At 41.4% G+C, this 24,513-nt stretch overlaps 1 protein-coding gene across 2 annotated transcripts; it reads right to left on the bottom strand.

Annotated features, from left to right (window-relative positions):
- Window positions 1–58: 58 nt before the first annotated feature.
- IVNS1ABP (influenza virus NS1A binding protein) lies at window positions 59–22,670 on the bottom strand. 2 transcript variants are annotated; one of them, XM_069967457.1, is made up of 15 exons: window positions 22,231–22,670; window positions 17,273–17,391; window positions 15,416–15,540; window positions 12,056–12,225; window positions 11,590–11,665; window positions 10,605–10,778; window positions 8,685–8,810; window positions 6,099–6,206; window positions 4,010–4,139; window positions 3,679–3,903; window positions 3,321–3,442; window positions 2,990–3,116; window positions 2,702–2,833; window positions 2,159–2,332; window positions 59–1,107 (listed from the first exon to the last, which is right to left on the bottom strand). In XM_069967457.1, the coding sequence occupies exons 3-15, from the start codon at window positions 15,524–15,526 to the stop codon at window positions 854–856; spliced, it is 1,929 nt and encodes a 642-aa protein (XP_069823558.1). In that variant the 5' UTR covers window positions 15,527–15,540; window positions 17,273–17,391; window positions 22,231–22,670; the 3' UTR covers window positions 59–853. The 2 variants fall into 2 exon arrangements, with proteins under 2 accessions (XP_069823558.1, XP_069823559.1); XM_069967458.1 differs by lacking the exon at window positions 22,231–22,670 and adding an exon at window positions 18,747–18,842.
- Window positions 22,671–24,513: the final 1,843 nt, after the last annotated feature.

Genomic DNA, 24,513 nt, shown 5'->3' with positions numbered 1-24,513 from the left:
CCCTGTTGTACCGATACCTAATCCCATCCCATGAACAGAATAAAAACAAAAGGGAAAATATATTTTGTCAAATTTTATTTAAGAACCATGTACATTAGCAGCGATAGAAAAGTTATTCATGTTACAGAACATACAGAAAACATTTGGCTTTTAAGACACTCTAAAAATGAATATTGGCAGATAAACTTGCTGGATTTTAGACACTTGCTGTGTTCCAGAAAATAGGTCTTCATCTTGGAAAAAAAAAAAAAGCTGCCAAAGAATAAATAGCCTATCATCTAAAACGGTGGAAATATTTATGATGGACCACCCCCACAAGTCTACAGAACAAAACTACACAGGACTTACAGTAGCTAAAGTATATAGACAAGAGGGAAGAAAGCTTGGTCAGAGTAAGGTTAGTTCTGCCTTTCGTTTCAAGTTTACAAAAAAAGTGATAAGGCGGCAAAATCTGAGAATCATGTTTGGCATTCCCGCACTTTAGTCCTGCATGTGATGTGGTAAGGCTCTGTAAGCACATTCTGTATCAAGGGGAATCAGTTTGCATATAGTTTAAAAAAAAAAAAATCCATCAAATTTTACAAATTTTGTTCAGAAAATTTACTCTACATTTCAGTGCAAGAAAAGGATGAAATATTTATACATATATATTAAAAAAAAAAAAAAAAAAAAAAAAAAACTACCTCGCGGAGACTGCGGAAATAATTCCTCATTGACGTAAATAATTCCTCATTGACGTAAATCACATCATGAGCAAACAAGGATCTCCAAGCTAAAGAAAGTATTTACAATCCAAAATGTACACAACTACCAAACTGCTGGTGTAGGAGGCCAAGACCTAAATCTACCTGGACTATGATCTGCACATTTTGGTATATGGGCTCCACTCATTTGAGCTGGCGTTGTAAATCTCGATAGTGTTCAGAAACTCGTTTCCGTCGAATCCCCCCGCAGCAAATATGCAATTTCCGACGGCTACCATGCCGGCGTTGCTTCTCTGAGACGACATGCCTGTCACCATTTTCCACTGGTTTTTGGCAGGGTCATAGGTTTCCACACAACTTAAAGCACGAGACCCGTCAAAACCGCCTCCAACATAAAGTTTACCTGTTCAGGGGGGGAATGGGGAATAAAAATAGTCAGGAAAACGTGTACTATATGGTAGCTTCCTTTTCCCATAAATGGTCCCTCTCAGTTGCACGCTCCCAGAAGTGGAGCTTCATATAGGAGCTGTGACATTCAGACACAGACAGGAGACATCTTCCTTCTTCTGGGTTGGTGCAGAGAGGGGCTGGCTCAGTGGCCAAGTCATGCCCCTTTAAAAATCTACAATACCCAGGAAGGAAGGTCTGTACGTGTTCAGACATCGCAGCTTAAAGTGTCTGTCGTATTTTTTATTTTTTGCAGAAATAGTACAGGCGATTTTAAGAAATGTTGTAATTGGGTTTATTATTTGGCAAATGTGCCATTACCTGCATTCAAAAACTTTCCCCAGGTCACCGTCCCCCCACCCACTCCTCTCTCATCCACTGCTCATTATCAGGAAATCTTGACACTTTTACATCAGTCGAGTCCTGTGTAACCTATGGAGAGGGGAGGGAGGGGCAGGATGGAGATAAGTCGCCAGCAGAGCGCACAGGAAAAAAAATTACACAGCGGGACCTGTGTGAAGCCGTATTCAGAGGAGATAGCTGATGTCCTGTTTTGGTGCCTCCTCTCCCTCCACCCCTCCCCTCTCCATAGAGAATAATGAAGACAGGTGGGAGAGCTTAAACTGCTTTTTCATGATAAAGCATTTTTCGGCTAATAAACCCAATTACAAAAAGTTTCTTAAAATCACCTGTACTATTGATTTCTGCAAAAAAAAACAAAAAAAACACTAAACGACAGTGACACTTTAAGATTAGATAGATTAGAATAGATTTCTATTAGATTTGGGAAACCATGAATAACAATATTTCATAAAGAAAAATGTTAAGATATGGTTAATAAAACTATTATTCACTTTTCTCCATCTCACAAACACCTCGTAGGAGCCGAGCCCACTCCATTTGCAGCAGGTGTCATCCTCTAATGTCTAAATCTCAGTGGTTTTATACTAAAAAGGAGCCAAACTACTTCCTATTAATTTTTTTTATAATCAAAGTGGAAGCCTCACCATTAAAAACTGCAACTCCAGCTCCGCGCCGAGCGACATTCATCGGTGCCACTAAAGTCCAGGTGTCATTTTCGGGATTATAGCGCTCTACTGAGTTTAGGCAGTTCCAAGATTCTGCTCCTCCAATAATGTACATGTGATTGTCGAGCTCACAGACCGCAGACTGATGTCTCCCTGCAAGATTAGGAAAATAAAGACGCTTAAGGGTGCGTTTACACAGAAAGATTTATCTGACAGATTTTGGAAGCCAAAGCCAGGAATGGATTTGAAAATAGGATAGATCCCAGTCTTTCCTTTATGACCTGATCCCTGTTTATAGTCTGTTCCTGGTTTTGTCTTCAAAGATCTGCCAGATAAATCTGTGTAAAAGCACCATAACACAAACCTATTTAAATGTTACTTTAATAAAAATATACCCTCAGAAATAGAGAGAATAGTAATTTGCAGAACCTACAATCTTAGTTGGCAGCATTTGTACAACCCCTGGATGAGGCCTAAACATTTTACGTCATAAGTGCAGGTACTTGTACCCAAGGTACTTACGAATGTTTAATGGCGCACAACTCGTCCATGCCTTTGTTAAAGGATCAAAAACATCGCAGTTTTTTAAACCCTTCTGACCATAAGGATCAGAGCCTCCAACAATATACAATTTTCCATTGAGGGCACAAACTCCTAAAGGAAAAAAAATGTTAATAAAAGGTTAGAAATTTGTTTGGGCTTTTGGAGATAGATTTGCTGATCTACCCACATGTACATGACGATAATACTTCAATAAAAATTATGTTTGAAAATAATTTAAAAAACAGATTGGCTGACATGTCAGATTACCTGCATTGCAGCGATTTGTTCTGAGCTCGGGAACGGGTGTCCATGTATTGGCTGTAGGGTCATACTTCTCTCCACAGCTTAGATCATCAGAATGACCATTTGACCCTCCGACAACATATAAATCTCCCTGCAGAGATTATAAGTTACGTCAGTTCATGGCCCTTAGCTACATGCTGTACAGCAAGTTAATAAAAAGTTACATCAAGTATGTGTTGAGAAACTTACAACAAAGAGCATAAATCATCCGTAATATTGGGTATTTCTGCCATGGATTACAAATAATTCATCTAATAAATGACGATCGGGCTATATAGATTTAATTTGCACGTACCATCAATACCGCCATCTGAAATCGAGCTCTAGGTGTTTTCATGGGAGATAAAAATGTCCAAGTGTCAGTGTCAGGATCATAGCATTCCACTGTACGCAGGCATTCTTCTCTATTGTAGCCACCTATGGGTGAGGGGGTTATTAGGACTGTAAGCTCTATACCACCGGTGTCAAACTCAGGTCCCTCCAGCTGTTACAAAACTACAATTCCTATCATGCCTGGACAGCCAAAGCTAAAGCTTTGGCTGTCCAAGCATGACGGGAATTGTAGTTTTGCAACTGCTGGAAGGCCTGAGTTTGACACCCCTGCTTTATATGATCTAAATTAATGGAACAAAAATGACAACAAAATCACCTACCAGCTGCAATAAGCTTGCCATTTAATTCAGCTGTACCCAGTCCGGACCGCGCATAATGCATAGGTGACATGACTTTGTCAGTGGACTCCTCTGGCTGAATTTCGAGGCTTAGACTCTTCATTAATCTAGGAGTACTTGACGGTGAGCTGAGAGGAGTATTGCGACCATGCAGGAAGATGACGCACAGCGTGCTGTTCAGGACGGCCAGACACAAATAGGTTTTCTCTGAAAGAGAAAACATTTTCACAGTTCAAACCCTACATCATTCACTGACAAGACAAAGGTTACAAGCAGAACCATTGAAGATGATCATGAATTGGTGAAAACTTACTTGATTTCTTCTCCGAGGCAATGATTTTCCACTCATGTTTAGGGTTTTGCGCTGGAAAACCTGACGGTGAAATATTCCCGGAACTACTGCTACTCATGTGCCGGGAATCGTTCTCACGTGGAGATTTTTTCTATGAATATCAAACAGATATATTAAATGCAGAGCAATACTACAATATATTGTATATTGGCATCGTAGCAAGAGGGTCAGCTCTGACGTAGAGACCTCTAAATAGTGGTATGATCATCACAGCATCTACTAATCCCTGCTGTGTTATGACTAGAGATGAGCGAACCGGGTTCGGATTCGAGTCCATCCAAACCCGAACGTTCGGCATTTGATTAGCTGGGGCTGCTGAACTTGGATAAAGCTCTAAGGTTGTCTGGAAAACATGGATACAGCTAATGACTATATCCATGATTTCCACATAGCCTTAGGGCTTTATCCAAGTTCAGCAGCCACCACTAATCAAATACAGAACGTTCGGGTTCGGATGGACTCGAGCATGCTCCAGGTTCGCTCATCTCTAGTTATGACCGAGCTGGAGGAGGCACATGGGACTGAACAGGTAGGCACGGGCCTTGGCTGATAACTTACACAATACACTATAGATAAGCATGTGATGGGAGTAGGTTGTTATTGATGCACTGTGTTTGCAAAGTGCAGTATGAGCAGAAATGAAAGTACAGCAGGATTACAGCAATGCATAGGTTACAGCACAAAAGCCCCTGTTCTAAGCAGTGAAATGCAATTGCCAATGATAACCAGCTAATGGTGTGTTTACACAGAGATTTAGCTGACATTTTTGAAGCCAAAGCCAGGAATGGACTTGAAAAGAGGAGAAATCTCAGTCTTTCACTTATGGCCTGTTTCTCTATTAGTCTGTTCCTGGCTTTGGCTTTAAAAAAAAATAAAAAAATAATCTGTCAGATAAATCTGTGTAAACACACCATAAAAGGACTTAAGGCGGGTAGAGAGGATTACATTCAGGAAGCAGCACTGTGTACATAGTAGGAACTCAATTACACAGGTGACAGCTGCCCTGAAATTTACAGACAGTGAAATGTAAGAGAGTGAAGATTTGACAGGCTCAGGATGTATACCATAGTGTGCGAGGACAAAAACTGTTTGCCCATAGTAGACAGAGCTCAGCTTTATCAAAAATCTCTGGCAAATCATAGAGTTTTTGTCTTCAGACACATTGATAAATCTGGGCCAGTGTCTCTCTCCACTGCACACAGCACTAAGCCCCACCACCCACCTCCTGTGCTCGGTCTTGCTAGCTCTGCTGCTAGAAAGATTTCCCCTAACAGGCAGTGGACAGCAGTTTGAAGCAAAGTGAGAAACACATGCGTAATGAAGCGTGGTATACTGACCTTAGCTTCATCGGTGCAGTACTGGAAGTTTGGGATGAATCTGGGATTCCCATCCCAGTAATTAGGAAGTTTCTTATTAAAAAGGAGACAGGCCAGGCGAGTAGGCTTAAAGGGCTTGTCTAGAGCTACAAAAACATGGCCACTTTCTTCTAGAGACAGCCCCACTCTTGTCTCCAGCTTGGGTGGGGTTTTGCTTCTCAGTTCCATTGAAGTGAATGGAGGTTAACTGCAAACCACACCTGAACTGGAGACAAGAGTCCTGTTGTCTCTGAAAGTGGCCATGTTTTTGTATATGTTCCCAGATGTTCCACAGATGTTTCCAGATTGTGGTATTACAACTTAGCTCTATTAACTTCAATAGAACCGAGCTGCAAAACCACAGCAAACGACAGGAGGTGCTGTTCATAGAAGAAATCAGCCATGTTTTTCTAAGCCTGGACAACCTCTTAAATAGCAGCAGTTTTGTGGCAATAATTAAACTTAGTGTCCCCCCCCCCCAAAAAAAATAAAATAAATTTATTTATATATATATATATATATATATATATATATATATATATATATATATATATATATATATTCTGCACTGTATCTGGAGTATTACAAGACTAATATTAGAAGAATATTAGAAGTGGTAGAACAGAAAGAGTGGATTTCAGTGATGCTCAAAAACCAAGAGTGATGTTAATATCATCGAGGCGAGGTGTCTGTACCTGAACCAACTGTATACCATCTTCATCAGCAGTAAATATGTCATTATGGCCACCAAGAACATTCCCATCAAGCAACTTGTGATCGGCTGAGTAATACAATGTTTGCACCTGTAAAACAATAAAAAGATATACCCATATGGATGCCATTCCTATAAGCAAAATGATTTCATACTGCAGAAATTCCACTTTCTGCAATCTTCATTGGCTTTAGTCTCCAATTGGGAAGGAAAAAAAAAAAAAAACACTGTGGCGGCACATATTCTCCCAAAGCCTTTAGGTCAGCTTCACTTCTAGATCTTCGTTGTCCAAAAAATCAATACAAAGCGGTATGGAGGGAAAGGGACGTTGTAGTGCAAGATAGTATGATTGGGTACGGAGGGAGAAAAACAAAAATACATAAAAAATAGCAAGAATACACAAAGAGCTTAAAAATACAGAACAGTGAAAGTCTACAAATAAAAGGAAAAAAGTTACATCTAAACAATACAGTTTTCTGGGGGGGGAAAAAAAGTAAAAATAAAAAGGAAATCTTACTGGTGTAAAACTATTAATGTATATGAAGTTACTGAAAGCACTGATGCATGGTGTACATTGCGTTATCAGGAGCGGATACAGACAATCTTCTCTTAGTTACAGCTTAGGTGCTAAACTTTTACAGCTTTAACAGAATAGAATTTCTACTTTGTCACAGTTTTCACATGCGGGAACAAAGCGGCAGAAGGGGCTGTACACAATCATATCATGCAATGTTTAAAAAAAAAAAAAAAAAAAGAATAGAAAAACCCAGGAGCACAATGACTGTCTCCCTGTCTGAAGGACTCTGCATTACCATTTATTAGGCCATTATAGTTTATTACACTATATCATTCAACTGAATGGAGTTTAAAAAAAATTACGTGCAGTGGACACAACCTGCACAGGAAGCTACATCTAGTAGATTTTCTGCAAACATATATAAAGTTCCTCTTATTTGGCAGAATGGCACCCATGGCCTGCTGACAGGTGTAAATCATGAACCAAACCTAAACCTGCTGGAAGCAGGTAAAGATTTAGTACGCCGGGGGCAGGTTTGGGCACCCGAACAGATTCACTAAGAAGCGTGTGCCTCTTAGAGCCCTATTCCGCCGGACGATTATAGTTTGCATAATCGTTAACGACCTCAAACAACCGCTATTGCGAAAGACCTGAAAACGTTCACTCATTTCCATGGAACGATAATCGTTATTTATGATCGTAATTGCGATAGTTTTTTCTTCGCTATTTATTCGCTATTGCGTTCGTATCTATTGCGAACGACCGAACGATGTCCTATTCAATGCGAACGATTTGTGAACGTTTTGCGAACGAGCAATGATAAAAATAGGTTCAGGTCTTATAAAGCAATCAACGTTTTCTCGTTCGGTCGTTAATCGTTAACTGAAATAACTGAAATCGTTTAGATTCGAACGATAATCGTCCGGTGGAATAGGGCCCTTAGTAAACCCTGCTGGGGGAACGGGGGCGGGGACTAATATAAGACCGGTATACAGTCTTATACGCTGTTTTTAGTGCTACCAGTAATTTAATGCTCGACACTCAGCCTACAACCACTCTGTACTGCCAAAGGGTGAGAACCCTGACAACTTAAGATGAAAAGTGCATCCATCTTTAGACAGGAGATTCTGGCCTTCTCTTGTATTCAGGATGCTTCACTTCCTTCAGTGACAGCTAACTCCAGTAGTTGGTGTTAAAGGCGGCCTACCTTAGTAGTTTTATGGATCTGTAATCTGTGCTTCAAAAAAAAAACTGACCTACCCTAGTGTGGATCATAACTGCATGCACACACCAATAGAAGTCTATGGAATCCGTTTTTTTTTTTTTTTTTATGGATGTCACTTCTGTAACGTCAGCAAAAAAAATCCGGGCTCTGGGCTCTATAGGTTCACTGCATCATAAATAATTGTGCACGTCCCCTTCTAAAATGCACGCTTACGACACATACAAGAAGTGTAACACAACCAGGTTGTTCCTCGATTAGCGACTGCTTCCCAATATAAAGTTCAGACATTTCTAAGCTAAGAATGTGGATTGTGGTACAATGCACCCTGATCCTGTAAAAGGAGTAAACACTGTTAAATCATCATCATCATGGTTCTCTGCCCACAGCGGATTTTCTTAGAAGGGCTAGGGCAGACTGGTGCTTCATTACGATTCTATTAACCTTGATGTATCTTCGTTGTTCTTCAGTCTTGGGTATCCTACTTTTGTTAAATAACCTATGAAAAGATAATCAATGGGGAGGAAAATCTGTTAGTAGGTTTCATCATAATGGGGTCAAGTTCAAGCAAACCTGTAAGAAAACATTAGAAGACTACAAGTGATTTAAAAGACAAACAAAACCCTCAGCCCTTACACAAACTGGAAAAAGAAAAAAAAGAAAATTAAAATATTGGGAAAAAAAATTCTTCTCACCTTTAAAACCTACCAGTTCTCTACTGAAAACAGAGTCTTTATTTTGGGCTCTGATCGTCATAAAAGGACAATTTCAATTAGTTTTAAAAAGTTCTGCTACCATGCTATGCGACCAAGACCATTGGTAAGACTAACCTCGTCCATCAAGGATTCCAAACTTTCTCCATGCTCCCATATGCTGCGCTGGACCCAGTTGATTACCTTTGTGTACAACTTGCCATTGCTCGGGAGAGAAACATTTTCTTCTATCATTATTTCCAGCTACATTAACAAAAATAAGAAACAAATATGGTAAGTTTGTCATCAGTTTATGACCGCATTGTTTTACTAGGCCTAATCTAAGGCTTAAATGGTCACTGTCATTTAATTTTTTATTTTTTTTGCAGAAATCAATAGTACAGGCGATTTTAACAAAAACTTTGTAATTGGTTTTATTAGCCGAAAAATGCATTTTTATCATGAAAAAACTGTTTGAAGCTCTCCCCCGTCTTCATGGTTCTCTTATAGAGAGGGGAGGGAGATGAGGGACCAAAACAGGACAACAAAGTTAATTTACAGCTACATCACCTGGCTCTCTCCTCTGATGTCAGCACTGACCCCTCTGACCTCTGAATACTGGCTGATTTAAAAGTCGAGATTTCCTGATAATGAGAGAGAGAGAGAGAGAGAGAGAGAGAGAGGGGGGGGGGGGGGGGGGGGGGGGGGGAGGGGGGGGGCGGGGGAAAGGCTTTTTGAATGCAGATAATGGCACATTTGCCTAATAAACCCAATTACAAAGTTTCTTAAAAATTGCCTGTAGTATTGATTTCTGCAAAAAAAAAAAAAAAAAAAAAAAAAGGGACAATTTAAAGGGATTATCCAGGATTTGAAAAAGCACAGCTACTTTCTTGCACAAACAGCACCACCCATTTCCTCAGGTTGTGTGTGATATTACAATTCAGCTTTATTGACTTCAAGGGAACAGAGTTGTAATACCACACTTAAACTGAGGACAGGGAGGGGCGCCGTTTCTGGAAAAAGCTGCCATGTTTTTTAAAGCCTAAATAAATCCTTTAAGATTCCCTTTAATGTCCTTTCCTAAAAATAATTTTTGATGGGCAGAACAGTGTAGTCTAATCTGCTATCCCTCCCAGTACATAAAAACAGTCAAACTCAATGGGAACTAAACAGGCAATGATAAGGCTGAAGCTACCCAATGATTTCTTGTCATGTAACTGCAAGACTGCGCAGTTCCGGCCACAATGTCATCCCATCCACTCACGAGTGGAAGTCACGTGTGTCACCCCAGCCTAAAAGGTATGTAGCCATGTTGGGTCTGTGGATGAAAGTGCAACCAGCACCCTGTGATGACATCTTTAAGGAGATAAATGGACTCTCCTGCAACTTTCTACAGCTATTAGGACAGGACTTGCAGGCATGGTTTGGCTTGTGATGAACACTACTTGTATCCCGCCCTACTTTTGTCTAGCAAGGTATACTGCCAAGAGGCACGGTGGGTGGAAGTGGAGCTCTAGGGAAAAGATTAAGTAATACCTTTTATGCTCACCGGACAAACCCCCTTTAAAGAGGTTAAATGACCAGGATCTGAGATCTCTCTGGCTGCCAATCATTGCTGGGCTCCTGCCGTTGATGGTACCGGCACAGATCCTGTGTCACCACCGTGACGCAACTGCACGTCACAGCAGCTTTATGTAAGCCAATCTATCATGCAGTGACAACCTGCTGGCTTTCAATGCACAGTATAAGTAAGGCTAAGCAATATAATTACTATTACCAGGTAAGGAATAAGCTATTTATTATACATTCTACACCATTAGGCTATACATTTCAGGAGTTTACGTCTACCATCTCCATTGTGGAATCTGCCATTGAAGCAATGCCATCTATTCATGTCTGTAAATGGCTATATACTGCTAAGTATGACGACAGCATTCCCCTAGATGTGATTTTCCTCATAAGTCACACAAGGCTTTACTCTTGTCATACAGAACACTAGAACTAAGAGTATGGTGCAAACTAAAAGTAACATTCACGAACATGTCAACCTGGACTCACCTTAAGACGTGGAAGTTTCAGGAAATCGTCTTGTTCGGATATTTCGAGAAGATTCTCCTGAATATAGGCGTCAATTTTACTCAGCAGGCGCCAGTCTCCCATAGAATTCACAAAGTTACGATAAGAAATACAGCTCTGCACGTCCATCTTGGACAATAAATAATCCCCACAAACCTTTAGGAGAAAAAAAATGAAAGAAATCCAACCTTTATGTTCATTTGCGAGTGGCAAAATGAATTATTACTGTAAACAGTGCCGTGTTTCTGTATGAGGTAGAGAATTTAGCATGTAGTTATGCTGACTAGTATTTGGGGAGGAAAACGCCAGATCCTCGTCTGATCGAATCTTTTGTACTGTGGCAAAATATCCCTATGGGTCGCCCATCTCCCTATGTGACCAGGGAAGTGGCTGATAGTAATACTTAGTTATCATTTGTGCGGGACTACCACTCAATCATGCATTCTACTGCATCATACTGCAATTGAGCGCCAATCATACCCCTCAGCACTCATTTGCAGCAGTGGACTGCTGAAGATTGTTAAGTATATAAAAAAGACTTAACATTGGACTGCTCAGAGTTATGGTTATTAATTAGTTGCTGTTAACCCTGCCTATCTGGCAATGGCTGACAGATTTCCTTCTATGCACAATACCTTAGGAAACATGAACAACTAAAAGGGATTTTCCAATGTTACTTGTGTTTCCCATCTCAGCCATAAAGCGTACTTTCATCCTGTAAGATCTTTAGCACGAGTTGTATTAAACAGATTACAGGCTCGTGCATTGAGCTTGTGTGTCATACTGCAAACAAACGATGCCTAAAGCCTTGCACCTCCTGATAGCAACATTGCAAGTACTCTGAAGTGACAGAAACATATTACCCTTCTTAAGTGCAAAATTCCAGAAGAAGAACATTACATAGTTAAATTTTAGGTGATACAAGTGGACACATCCCATATTTGTAAAGCACGGCTGACAACATTACCTGTTTCACACGGTCAATCTTAAGTTTTTTGGCAGCAGAATAAACATCTTTTACCAGTTCAGTTTCAGCTTTAAGCCTGGAAAATAAAATAGAGTTAATTATTACAAAACTACGGTTAAATTATTAGCCATTCTGTTACACATACACATCACCCATTAAATCTATCCATATACAACAACGATGTATGTACAGAACACGTGTCAAACTTCCTGCCCTCCAGCTCCTGCCAAACTACCTTTCCCATCATGCCTGAACAGCCAAAGCTTTAGCCGTCCAGGAATGATTGATATTGTACTCTTGCAGCAGATGGAGGGCTGCAGTCTGACACCCCTGGTATAGAAAGGTCAGCTGATGTCCCATGACCGTCATTTAATGTCTCACTGCCGAGAGCCCCACTAGAACTATGATCCTTAGCCTTTTATCATTAAATAACACTTCCACATTTGGATGTTACTCTCCTACTTACTGTGAAGTATAGGCATAATTTAACAAGACCTCCACTGCCTCTGGGTTCAGATCATCAAACTTAACATGAGACATTCCATGAGTCTCGGTGTCATTATTAAAGATTTCAAACAAGAAGGGGCTACAGCAGGCGAGGACGGCTCTGTGAGCCTGCATCTCGTGCCCACACACCTGGAAAGTATAGAAAACAAAGCATGATCAGAAGCAGTGCACAGTGAATCAGTCTACAGACTATAACTATAAGGTGCCCAACCATTACACAATACACTAGCGGGCAGTGTCACAAAGGAAACTGAAAGAGGAGTAGGGGTTTGCACAATACAGTTGTACCTTGGTTTAAGAGTAATGTGGTTTAAGAGTATTTTGGTTTAGGAGCTCACAGTTTTTCTAAATTGTGACTTGGTTTAAGAGCATTGCTTTGGTTTAAGAGCTCCCTGTACTAGGTGGGAGGGGGGAGTGGAGGAGGGGCATGGTCTGTATAGCGGGGTCTACAGCACTGTACTCTGACCCAGGAAGTCTCCCTCACCTTCCAAATCATAGCAGATCCACTTCAGGCTGGGGCTTGCATCAGGGGACAGGACTGTGGAGGTAATCTCTCCATAGCTGTAACCCCTCTCTCCCCGGACAGAGAGTGCTGCATGTATGTGCCCACATCTGCCCTGCTTATTCCTTCATGCTCCCTGCAGTCTCTGTCAGCCCTTGTGTTTTCCATCCTCTCCATTACTGTACAGTAACTTATAATATCACATATTCTGCTGTTTCTGAATGTTTCATTTGTTTTACATGTTCAGAATAATAAATTATTTTTGGGGTGTGGATCCAATTGTCTGCATTTCTATGATTTCTTATGGGAAAATTTGCTTTGATTTAAGAGTGATTTGGATTACAAGCACGGACCTGGAACGAATTATGCTCGTAATCTAAGGCACCACTGTATATCCAAGTAAGGTCAAAGTCATGACAGGCAGTAAGAACAGAAATCTTCACCATTACCACAGAAAAAGAGTCATATAAACATTTTTCTAGAAAACTATCAAGTTAAAGCCTCTACGGAAATTTCCACCGAGCATACATACATACATACATTATATATATATATATATATATATATATATATATATATATATATATATATATATATATATATATATATATATATATATATATATATATCCTTTAGCCTATGTATGCGTGAGTGTGTGTGTGTAAAATAAATAAATATACACACACACCCATACATAGGCTAAAGGGAATCAACTATTCTCACCAAGATATCTGCAAAAAAAAAAAAAAAAAACTATATATAACTTTTTTTTTATTATTATCTTTTGACATACATTAAAGACAAAGCATTTATGATATGTTCCATTTAAAGTTCATATTCTGATAAAGCAGCAACCTGACATTGGCAAAGAAACAAGGTCTGGTGTATGCAGCCAGCTAGTTGGAGAACTATCACCACGCTGATGCTGCCCTATCTGAAGTGCTGACAGACAGGCTAATTTCAGTAGTTATCTGTGAATATCCTGTACTTTAGTTAAGCAGAGTGCAGGAGCTGTACGTGCTGGGAGGCAGGAGTCTGATGGACTCATGACTTGCAGCCTTCACACCACTGACTGGAATTTTTTTCCAACTTCCGTGCGTAGGGAAAAAGCTGTGGGTCTGGTTGCACAATACACTGGGTCTGAAGAAAACATCAGACTCTGACCTCACAGTATGCTGCAACGATTACTTTAACCCCTTAAGGACCAGGCTTAAGGACCAGGCTATTTTTGCGCATTTGTTTTTTCCTCCCTGTGCTTAAAAGGCCATAGCGCATGCATTTTTTCACCTAGAGACCCATATGAGCCCTTATTGTTGGCGCCATTAATTATAATTTACAATGATAGGCTGAATTTTTGCATAAAGTATGCTGCAAAACCAGAAAAAGTAAGTGTGGTGAAATTGTGTTTAAAAAAAAAAAAAAATTATTTTTTTTATTTGGGAAGGTTTCGTGTTTATGCCATTCACCCTAGGGTAAAACTGACTTGTTATCTTTGTTCCTCGAGTCGGTAAGGTTACAACAATATGTAACTTACTTTATTTGATGGCTTTTAAAAAATTAAAACCTTTTTTAAAAAATAAATGTGCCTTAAAACGCTTTTATCCTTTGGTCTATGGGGCTGTGTGAGATGTCATTTTTTGCGCCATGATGTTTACTTTCTATCGGTACCTTGTTTACATATATGCAACTTTTTGATCGCTTTTTATTGCAACTTTTCTGGATTTAATGCGACCACAAATGCGCAATTTTGTACTTAGGATTTTTTTTTTGCTCTTAAGCCATTTACTGTGCGAGATCGGGAAAGAAATAATTTAGCAGTTCGGGCGATTATGCACGTGGCGATACCAAACATGTCTATTTTTATTTATAAAATGGGAAAAGGGGGGGGGGGGATTTAGACTCTTATTAGGGAAGGGGATTTTTTAATAATAAAAACACTTGTTTTTTTTAACACACATACTAGAAGTCCCCCTGGGGTTAGGGTTATTCCCCCCTGGGGTACTTCTAGTATCACTACTCTGATCTCTCATAGAGATCTATGCATTATAGACATATAGATATACTTCATAGATCAATGAGATCAGTGTTCTATTGCTCTCGGCTTCTGCAGCCAAGAGCAATAGATTACTGAGCCAGGATCAGTGCCATTAGGGCGCAGACCCCTGGCCGGATCAGTTGCGGGGATCGACTTTGACAGCTGCATTTAAATGGCTAATTAGTGGGCATGGCGATCGGACCGTGCCCGCTAATAGCCACGGTCCTGGGCTGCAGATAGCACCCAGGATCGCAGCGGTTCAGAGCAGAGTTGCCGCGCTGCCCCCTCTGAACACCCTTAACGACGCTACGGCGTACATTTACACCCTGTGTCCTTAAGGGGTTAAAGGGCTATTCCCATATTACAGCATTACAGAAACATAGCCACTTTCTTCCAGAGACCGGCACCACAGTGCTATGCCAAATATATAACTTCATCGTAAAACAGCCCATTCAATCTCTCTTGGCATCTGGACCACCTCTGGCCACTGCACGCAAATCTGAGGGCTTCATCTTCTCCCATCTCTGTCACCCACACCTGTCAGTCATTTATACCATAGAATTCCAATGACTTAAATATCCTTTTAAATTTAACAACATTTACCACGATCACGACAACAGCGCTGCTGCTGCGATGACTGACTTTCACAACTTCATGCTGCTCACATATACTTCAGCACCAACACATTTTCCATTAAATGTGTGGCCTCCTTGTAGACTGTTTCTTTACTGCCGCAGTGTTATTCTAGGCTGACATTACCTCTACTCGTAACATATAAATACCTGCAGCTTCACATCGCAGAACTGTCCGCTTTTCCGTAAGGCATTCAATTTGGCGACTGACGATTCTATAAACTGCTCGTCTTCAAAACTCAGGTAACCGTTTGGAACCATTTTTGAGAACAGGGCTGTAAGAGAGATGTGTCCTATGGTTAGTCTGGACATAGAATAGAGGTGACGACGTGACTATGTGAAGTGTAAAAGTACAGCTATTGGTTAATATTGGACAGAATGGGGAGCACCACATTACTTGGTCACACCTCCATGTCACCTTATAGAGGCTTTAAAGAAGTTGCGTTCATTTATTGTCTCACAAGGAGTCTTTCAATGTGCTGCACAGGTTCAGCTGTGACGCAAATCCGGAGGGGATTATACTCATTCTTCAGTGTATGAGCATGTATAGGAGAAAGATTGTCAATCAATGTCAATGAGCAGGTTTAGGAAGCCACCCTCAGGCCTCAACCCCACAGCAACCAGGGAACTCAAACAATAAGGCTTTGTTGACATCACATTAAGTTGTGATGATGTTGCATATACCTCCAACGTATCCAACTGTATAGGTATACAGTATGAAATGTCACTAATAGGCTTAAAAAAAAACAAGAGGAAAAAGACACTTTGGTCTCTGTCTGGAGAATAAAGCCCCATGTATATGTTTGACATGTATGTTGGAAGCCTACCCAGCACATGTACCAAAATTTACAGTAAGTCTGGGTTTACGAGACGCCGAACACTCAGCATTTTTTGACTCCCGTTGGCTGTAGAAGATGGATGCAGCCTATGGCCCCTATTACACAGAAGATTATCGTGCGGAAAACTATATTGTTCGAATTTAAACGATAATTGTTCAGTGTAATTGCAGGCAACAATGGAAAACTCCTTTGTGTCATTGATCGTTCATTTAGATCTGACCTTAAATTTATCGTTAATCGTTCGCTGGAATTCCACATTCCTTTGCTAATCGTTCAGTGCACTTTCAAATCGTTCCTTCCTTTGCTGGAATCCGATGGAGTAAATGATCGTAGTAACATCATTGTAACCATAGTAACTAGCGACTATTGTTTTGAATAATATGGTGAACGATTTCAGTTTAACGATAAAATGATCTCATTTGCGATCGTTTATTGTTAAAAATCACTTCAACTATTAGGACCCCAAGTCTGTATCCATGTTTTCCAGTCATCCCTAGGGCTGCATACACCTTCTCTAGCCACCGGGAGTCAAAAGGCAAGCATTCATTGTTTCGTGAACCCAAACTAAGGGCCCTATTGCACGGGACGATTATAGTGCGAAAAATCGTTATATCGCTCGAATGTAAACAATAATCGTTCTGTGTAATTGCAGGCAACGATCGACAAATCGTTCGTACGTCGTTGATTTAGATCTAAACCTAAAGTTATTGTTAATCGTTCGCTGTAATTCAGCAGTTTTTCACTAATTGTTCAGTATAATAGCACATTGCCCATTGTTTTCCTTAGATGAGAAGGAATAAACTATCGTAATAACGATCGTATCTAACGACCATCGTTCTGCGTAATATGGTGAACGATTTCAGGTTAACGATAAACACTCGTTTGCGATTGTTTATTGTTAGTCGTTAAAAATCGCTCCGTGTAATAGGACCCTTACTGTAAATTCACTCATCTCTACACAAGTGTGAGGTGACCAAAGCACAACATTTAGGGTGCGTTCACACATTTGCTTTGAATCTACAGCTTCAAATATGCACCATGCACCATCAAATCTGCTGCAGATCCTGTACATGTGAATAGACCCTTACTATAAATTTCCTTACTATACCCAACACTGTTCTGTCTCTCCTGGCGTACTGTGAACGAACAGAGCAGGAAAGTTACTCACCTATAATGTTGTTATAAATAACCGGTCAGAAACTAAAATCCACTGGGACTCATTAATTCTTTAACCAGTCCTCTGGAGGTTATCCCACTGTGTCTCCAAGGTCATAGAATAGTCCAAACCTAAGGGAAAAATATATATTTACATCAGTGGACATATAACTAAGGCGTAATGAGCTTTGAAAAGATAAATCACCGGATCCGGCAGCCAGCCGCGCAACTAATGGAGCCTGGAAGGCTGTGTGTATGAGCACCCACCTCAGGCCATCTAATAGAGCTCATAAGCCATGATGAGTCTGGTAGCCTCTTACTCCTCTCTCACCTAAGGACACTAGGGCAGATTTATCCCGCTGTTTTATAATACGATTGTCTTTAAGCATAGCAATTGTATTTTCTTTCACTATATTAGCAAGTTCCTTTTCTTCCCTTTATACCCTGAGCTTAGTTGACTTTCCTAAGCCACTGCCAAGACTGTTTTGCAGTTAGGTTCCTCATAACGCTGCCCCCTAGATGCCGATCCCAAAGTTACACTGTCTTCTGTCCCCAACCTGGAGGAGAATTTAGCTCCTCCACATGCAGCCCCCCAGGGATTCTCTGCTTGTCAGTAAAAGAATGACGCATGCATACTCTAATTCTCCAGAGAACAATGGGCAAAGTGAATAGGCCATGTAACTGATAGGAGAAACAGAGAGGGGGGGGGGGGCTACACCACTGTCCCATGGAGAAGGTGGACACATTCCAGTAAGAAAAAAAAAAAAAAAAAACACACTTCAATGGAACTTAGCTACAATACCACACCCAAAGGCCAATAGTGCCGCTGATTCTAGAAGGGTGGGGGTTTGCAATGTTTCTGCATACCTGGATGGGTACTCCAGCAAAAAATAGAAAAAAATCTTTCCAGTCAACTGGTGCCGGAAAGTTATATAGATTTGTAATTTACTTCTATTTAAAAATCTCCAGTTTTCCAGTACTTATCAGCTGCTGTATGTCCTTCAGGAAGAGGTGTATTCTTTCCAGTCTAACAGTGCTCTCTGCTGCCACCTCTGTCAATGTCAAGAACTGTCCAGAGCAGCAGCAGAGAGCACTGTGTCTGACTGGAAAGAATACACCACTTACTGCAGGACATACATCAGCTGATAAGTACTGGAAAACTGGAGATTTTTTAATAGAAGTAAATTACATATCTGTATAACTTTCTGAAACCAGTTGATTTGAAATAAAAATACTGAGTTCCCTATTTAAGGGTGAAACAGTAAGGAGTGCTGAAACTAATAAGATATCTAAGCACGAGAACAACATTTTTGATAACAAGCACTTATGTTAACCATTTAATACTTTTCATAACATACCCACTTTAAATGAGTCGTCTAGCATACAAAACGTTTGTGCAAACACACACACAGAAAAAAAAAAAAAACACAACATGTGGTACAGTTCCTGAAATCCCCGCTGATAGCTGCGGACGGGCTTATATTTACCCGGATATGTGATTTTTGAGATCATCAACTGGTTTCAGGACTCTCTAAGGCAGGAACCCCCATAGGAAGCAGCTGACTGTAGCAGTATTGTTGTCTACCATATCACCCCCCCCAGGAAACCGAGGAAGACTCCGCGTCCACACACACAAGAAGCAGAAGTGACTCCCAGCCTCACTCACTTCCTGAGACAATCAATGCAATAAAAAAGTATTTGCAGTATAAATACCCAGAAGGAAGAGGAGAAGGCGGCCGGGGCTGGCTACACCCTGCCCAGAGCCGAGCTATGGTGACGGATTGGGCAGATAGTAAACCAGCTGCTACCAGTTACGATGTAATCTCTCAATGCTTTTATTTCCTTACGTCTCAAGCTGTCGGGTTAAGAACAAGAATCAGTTTGTGACCTTGAGGCTCCGTCTAAGATCATAGAGAAGAAAGAGGAGGGGAACCCCTGAAGGCAACGGCACACGTGCAGAAACACGACGCAAGCCTGACAATGGATGATGGGAAAGAGACAGGGACACTCCGGAAAGTTTTAATGTAAAATAGAAGAAACGGCCGTCATGGCAGACAGTGCCACTGGTTTCTATCTGGCCTCACTGTGTGATACACGTGGCACCCCGGTGTCAGCCTGTAAGGAGTGCAGCTCTTACACAGGACAAAGTTCTGCTCTAGAAAGTGCTGAATCCATGTAACATCCCCCCACGGGGGGAGCCGCCCGGCAGACTGGTTATACACAATGCAGAACATGATCTGCCTGAAACATATGGTGCTCAATACATACAGATCCAGAAAGGTGAAATACATAAATCCTTCCTATAACCAAGGCTCTAGATCCCCAAAACTGTGTGCAGCCATATAGCCCCGACACCATCACTACTGTGTGCGGCCATATAGCCCCGACACCATCACTACTGTGTGCGGCCATATAGCCCGACACCATCACTACTGTGTGCGGCCATATAGCCCCGACACCATCACTACTGTGTGCGGCCATATAGCCCCGACACCATCACTACTGTGTGCGGCCATATAGCCCCGACACCATCACTACTGTGTGCGGCCATATAGCCCCGACACCATCACTACTGTGTGCGGCCATATAGCCCCGACACCATCACTACTGTGTGCGGCCATATAGCCCCGACACCATCACTACTGTGTGCGGCCATATAGCCCCGACACCATCACTACTGTGTGCGGCCATATAGCCCCGACACCATCACTACTGTGTGCGGCCATATAGCCCCGACACCATCACTACTGTGTGCGGCCATATAGCCCCGACACCATCACTACTGTGTGCGGCCATATAGCCCCGACACCATCACTACTGTGTGCGGCCATATAGCCCCGACACCATCACTACTGTGTGCGGCCATATAGCCCCGACACCATCACTACTGTGTGCGGCCATATAGCCCCCGACACCATCACTACTGTGTGCGGCCATATAGCCCCCCGACACCATCACTACTGTGTGCGGCCATATAGCCCCCGACACCATCACTACTGTGTGCGGCCATATAGCCCCCGACACCATCACTACTGTGTGCGGCCATATAGCCCCCGACACCATCACTACTGTGTGCGGCCATATAGCCCCCGACACCATCACTACTGTGTGCGGCCATATAGCCCCGACACCATCACTACTGTGTGCCGCCATATAGCCCCGTCAGCATCACTACTGTGTGTGGCCATATAGCCCCCGACACCATCACTACTGTGTGTGGCCATATAGCCCCGTCAGCATCACTACTGTGTGCGGCCATATAGCCCCGACACCATCACTACTGTGTGCGGCCATATAGCCCGGACATGTAATGTAACCTAACCCCTTTGTGTTCTGTATGGAGTCATTATATGGTCATGTACTGTGTGAAGCCACATAGTTCCATCACGTCCTATGCTCTAAGTTACATAGTTGTGTATTGTGTACTGTAGTTATATAGTCATGTGTCCAGTACTACCATGACATGTGCTGCAGAGTCATATAGTCCCATTGTACTGTATATTGTATAGTTAAATATAGTCATGTACTGTGGGCTGCCATATGTGTCCACTACTACCTGACACGTGCCGTCCTAGCTCTGCCGTACCAGGTGTATAGTTATATATAAACACGTACTGTGTACTGCCATATAGTTTCACTGTATCCTCTAGTTTCTTACACCATTGCCATATACCATCATGTAGTTCCATTGTGTACTGTGCTCTTCTATAGCCCTGACGTGCTGTGCAGCATAGCCCCTCTGTGTCCTGTACTGTATAGTCCTGTACTATGTCTTCTATGGCCCTGACATGTGCCGTACCGTGTATTATATAGTTACATATAGTCATTTACTGTGTGCTGCCATATACTTACATTATGCCCTAATCTATTAGGTCCTGTACTCCTCTATTGGGGCTGCCATATACTGTCATTGTATCCTGTACTCCTCTATGGCACCGCCATATACCACCATGTGGTTCCATTACATCCTGTACCCCTTTATGGGGGTGCCATATACTGTCATTGTAACCTGTACTGTCCTATGGCACTGCCATATAGTTCCATTATGCCCTGTACTCCTCTATGGGGGTGCCATATACTGTCATTGTGTCCTGTACTCCTCTATGGCGCCACCATATGGTTCCATTACGTCTTGTACTCCTCTATGGGGGTGCCATATACTGTGGTTGTGTCCTGTACTCCTCTATGGGGGTGCCATATACTGCAGTTGTGTCCTGTACTCCTCTATGGGGGTGCCATATACTGCAGTTGTGTCCTGTACTCCTCTATGGGGGTGCCATATACTGCGGTTGTGTCCTGTACTCCTCTATGGGGGTGCCATATACTGTGGTTGTGTCCTGTACTCCTCTATGGGGGTGCCATATACTGTGGTTGTGTCCTGTACTCCTCTATGGGGGTGCCATATACTGCGGTTGTGTCCTGTACTCCTCTATGGGGGTGCCATATACTGCAGTTGTGTCCTGTACTCCTCTATGGGGGTGCCATATACTGCGGTTGTGTCCTGTACTCCTCTATGGGGGTGCCATATACTGCGGTTGTGTCCTGTACTCCTCTATGGGGGTGCCATATACTGCAGTTGTGTCCTGTACTCCTCTATGGGGGTGCCATATACTGCGGTTGTGTCCTGTACTCCTCTATGGGGGTGCCATATACTGTGGTTGTGTCCTGTACTCCTCTATGGGGGTGCCATATACTGTCGTTGTGCCCTGTACTCTTCTATATACCGCCATGTGGTTCCATCACGTCCTGTTCTCCTCTATGGCACCGCCATGTGCTCCGGGCAGCTAGCATCCCTCGCTGAGGCGCCTCACACGTTTCTCCTATGAGGCTCTGGTAACCCGGTTTACCTCACGCCGCTTCCTCAGGAGGTCGCCGCTTCCTCAGGAGGTCCCCGCTTCCTCAGGAGGTCCCCGCATCCCGCGCCACCCATCCCCATCACACAGTCAGTGACTGTACACACAGGGCACCCACCTCCGGCCGGAGCCGCCGCCAGCTGATACCAGGGCTCACTAGACGTACAGTCAGCTCCGCTTCATCATTGCGCGGCCTACAACGCTCACCGGAGAGATATGGCGCCAACGACCTCGCGCACCAGCCAGCACCAGCCGCGCGGCAGCCCAGCAACGGGTGACGTCACTGACGCGCCCCTAGTCACCGGCTCTGATTGGAGGAGGTGGGCGGAGAGTGTCTGACTGAGAGGCCGGAATGTAAATGATCGTTTTGTCGTCTCTTCCAGAAGCCATTTCCCTGGAAACGTTCACTGGATTATAATGGGTTTCAGGCTCCGGTATAATGTCAGTACCTATCCTATAGCGGAGACTGTATGGAATGAGGTATATATGGATGAGGCTCGCTCTAGTGCCGGCATCCCTGTGTTGTGGCTGGGCTCTGCGGTGCTGGCTGCTGTGGCATGGTATCCGAGCACCGCTGTAGTTGGCTGTAGAGATGACGCACGTCTCTTTCCAGATGCTTCCAATGAGGGACGGCCAGCGGCCTCCTGCTCGCGGCTCTATTGGCCGAGGAGGTGGGGATGAGTCACACACGGGATGGAAAATCACCAGCAGCGTGGACGGTGCTAGAGAACAAAGGCGGCCGGGCGTGAGGGGACCGTGTGCGGGGGGAATGTGTGAGAGAGCGACCTTCAGCCTCGGTCATGGCGGACACTGCCTCCTCACAAGTGTTTCCTCATGTTATTCGCTCAGAAATCTCTATGGTTAAATAAGACCAGACTGTATCTCAGCCATTCCTGTCATATATGTTATATTTATCACATACCTGCTATATATCATACATTATATATCTCACATATACATTATATTTATTACATACCTGCTATATATCATACATTATATATCTCACATATACATTATATTTATTACATACCTGCTATATATCATACATTATATATCTCACATATATCATACATTATATTTATTACAAACCTGCTATATATCATACATTATATATCTCACATATACATTATATTTATCACATACCTGCTATATATCATACATTATATATCTCACATATACATTATATTTATCACATATCTGCTATATATCATACATTATATATCTCACATATATCTGACATATACATTATATTTATCACATACCTGCTATATATCATACATTATATATCTCACATATACATTATATTTATCACATATCTGCTATATATCATACATTATATATCTCACATATATCTGACATATACATTATATTTATCACATACCTGCTATATATCATACATTATATATCTCACATATATCTGACATATACATTATATTTATCACATACCTGCTATATATCATACATTGTATATCTCACATATATCTGACATATACATTATATTTATCACATATCTGCTATATATCATACATTATATATCACATATATCTGACATATATCTCACATATATCATACATATATCTCACATATATCATACATATATCTCATATATCACATATATCTCACATACACATATTTATTACATACCTGCTATATATTATGCATTATATATCATACATATATCTCGGATACATTATATTTATCACATTCCTGCTATATATCATACATTATATATCTCACATATACATTATATTTATCACATACCTGCTATATATCATACATTATATATCTCACATATACATTATATTTATCACATACCTGCTATATATCATACATTATATATCTCACATATACATTATATTTATTACATACCTGCTATATATCATACATTATATATCTCACATATATCTGACATATACATTATATTTATCACGTACCTCCTATATATCATACATTATAAATCTCACATATACATTATATTTATTACATACCTGCTATATATCATACATTATATATCTCACATATATCTGACATATACATTATATTTATTACATACCTGCTATATATCTTACATTATATATCTGACATATACATTATATTTATTACATACCTTCTATATAGTACATATATCTTACAATATATATGACATACATCAATTTATATATATTTGAGATATACATAAATCTCACATATACATATATTATACGTTATATTTATTACATTTTATATATCACATATAATACATATATAACACATTATACATTATACTTATTACATACAAATTATATTGTATATTATATATACAGTGGTGCCTTGGATTACGAGCATAATTCGTTCTGGGACCGCAATTGTAATCCAAATCCACTCTTAAACCAAAGCAAATTTTCCCATAAGAAATCACTGA

Source organism: Dendropsophus ebraccatus, chromosome 4, assembly GCF_027789765.1.
Source record: "Dendropsophus ebraccatus isolate aDenEbr1 chromosome 4, aDenEbr1.pat, whole genome shotgun sequence".
Lineage (NCBI taxonomy): Eukaryota > Metazoa > Chordata > Amphibia > Anura > Hylidae > Dendropsophus > Dendropsophus ebraccatus.
Note: the sequence above shows the minus strand (reverse complement) of the source record. Positions and strands in the feature narration are given on the sequence as shown.

Excerpts from the sequence above, each read along its gene's own strand:
- IVNS1ABP (XM_069967457.1), bottom strand. The coding sequence starts at position 15,526 with ATGGTTCCAAACGGTTACCTGAGTTTTGAAGACGAGCAGTTTATAGAA. Across the intron at positions 11,666-12,055 it reads AATTATGCCTATACTTCACA|GCTTAAAGCTGAAACTGAAC; the intron begins GTAAGTAGGAGA and ends TTTATTTTCCAG. Across the intron at positions 3,904-4,009 it reads TGCCTCGGAGAAGAAATCAA|AGAAAACCTATTTGTGTCTG; the intron begins GTAAGTTTTCAC and ends TTTCTCTTTCAG.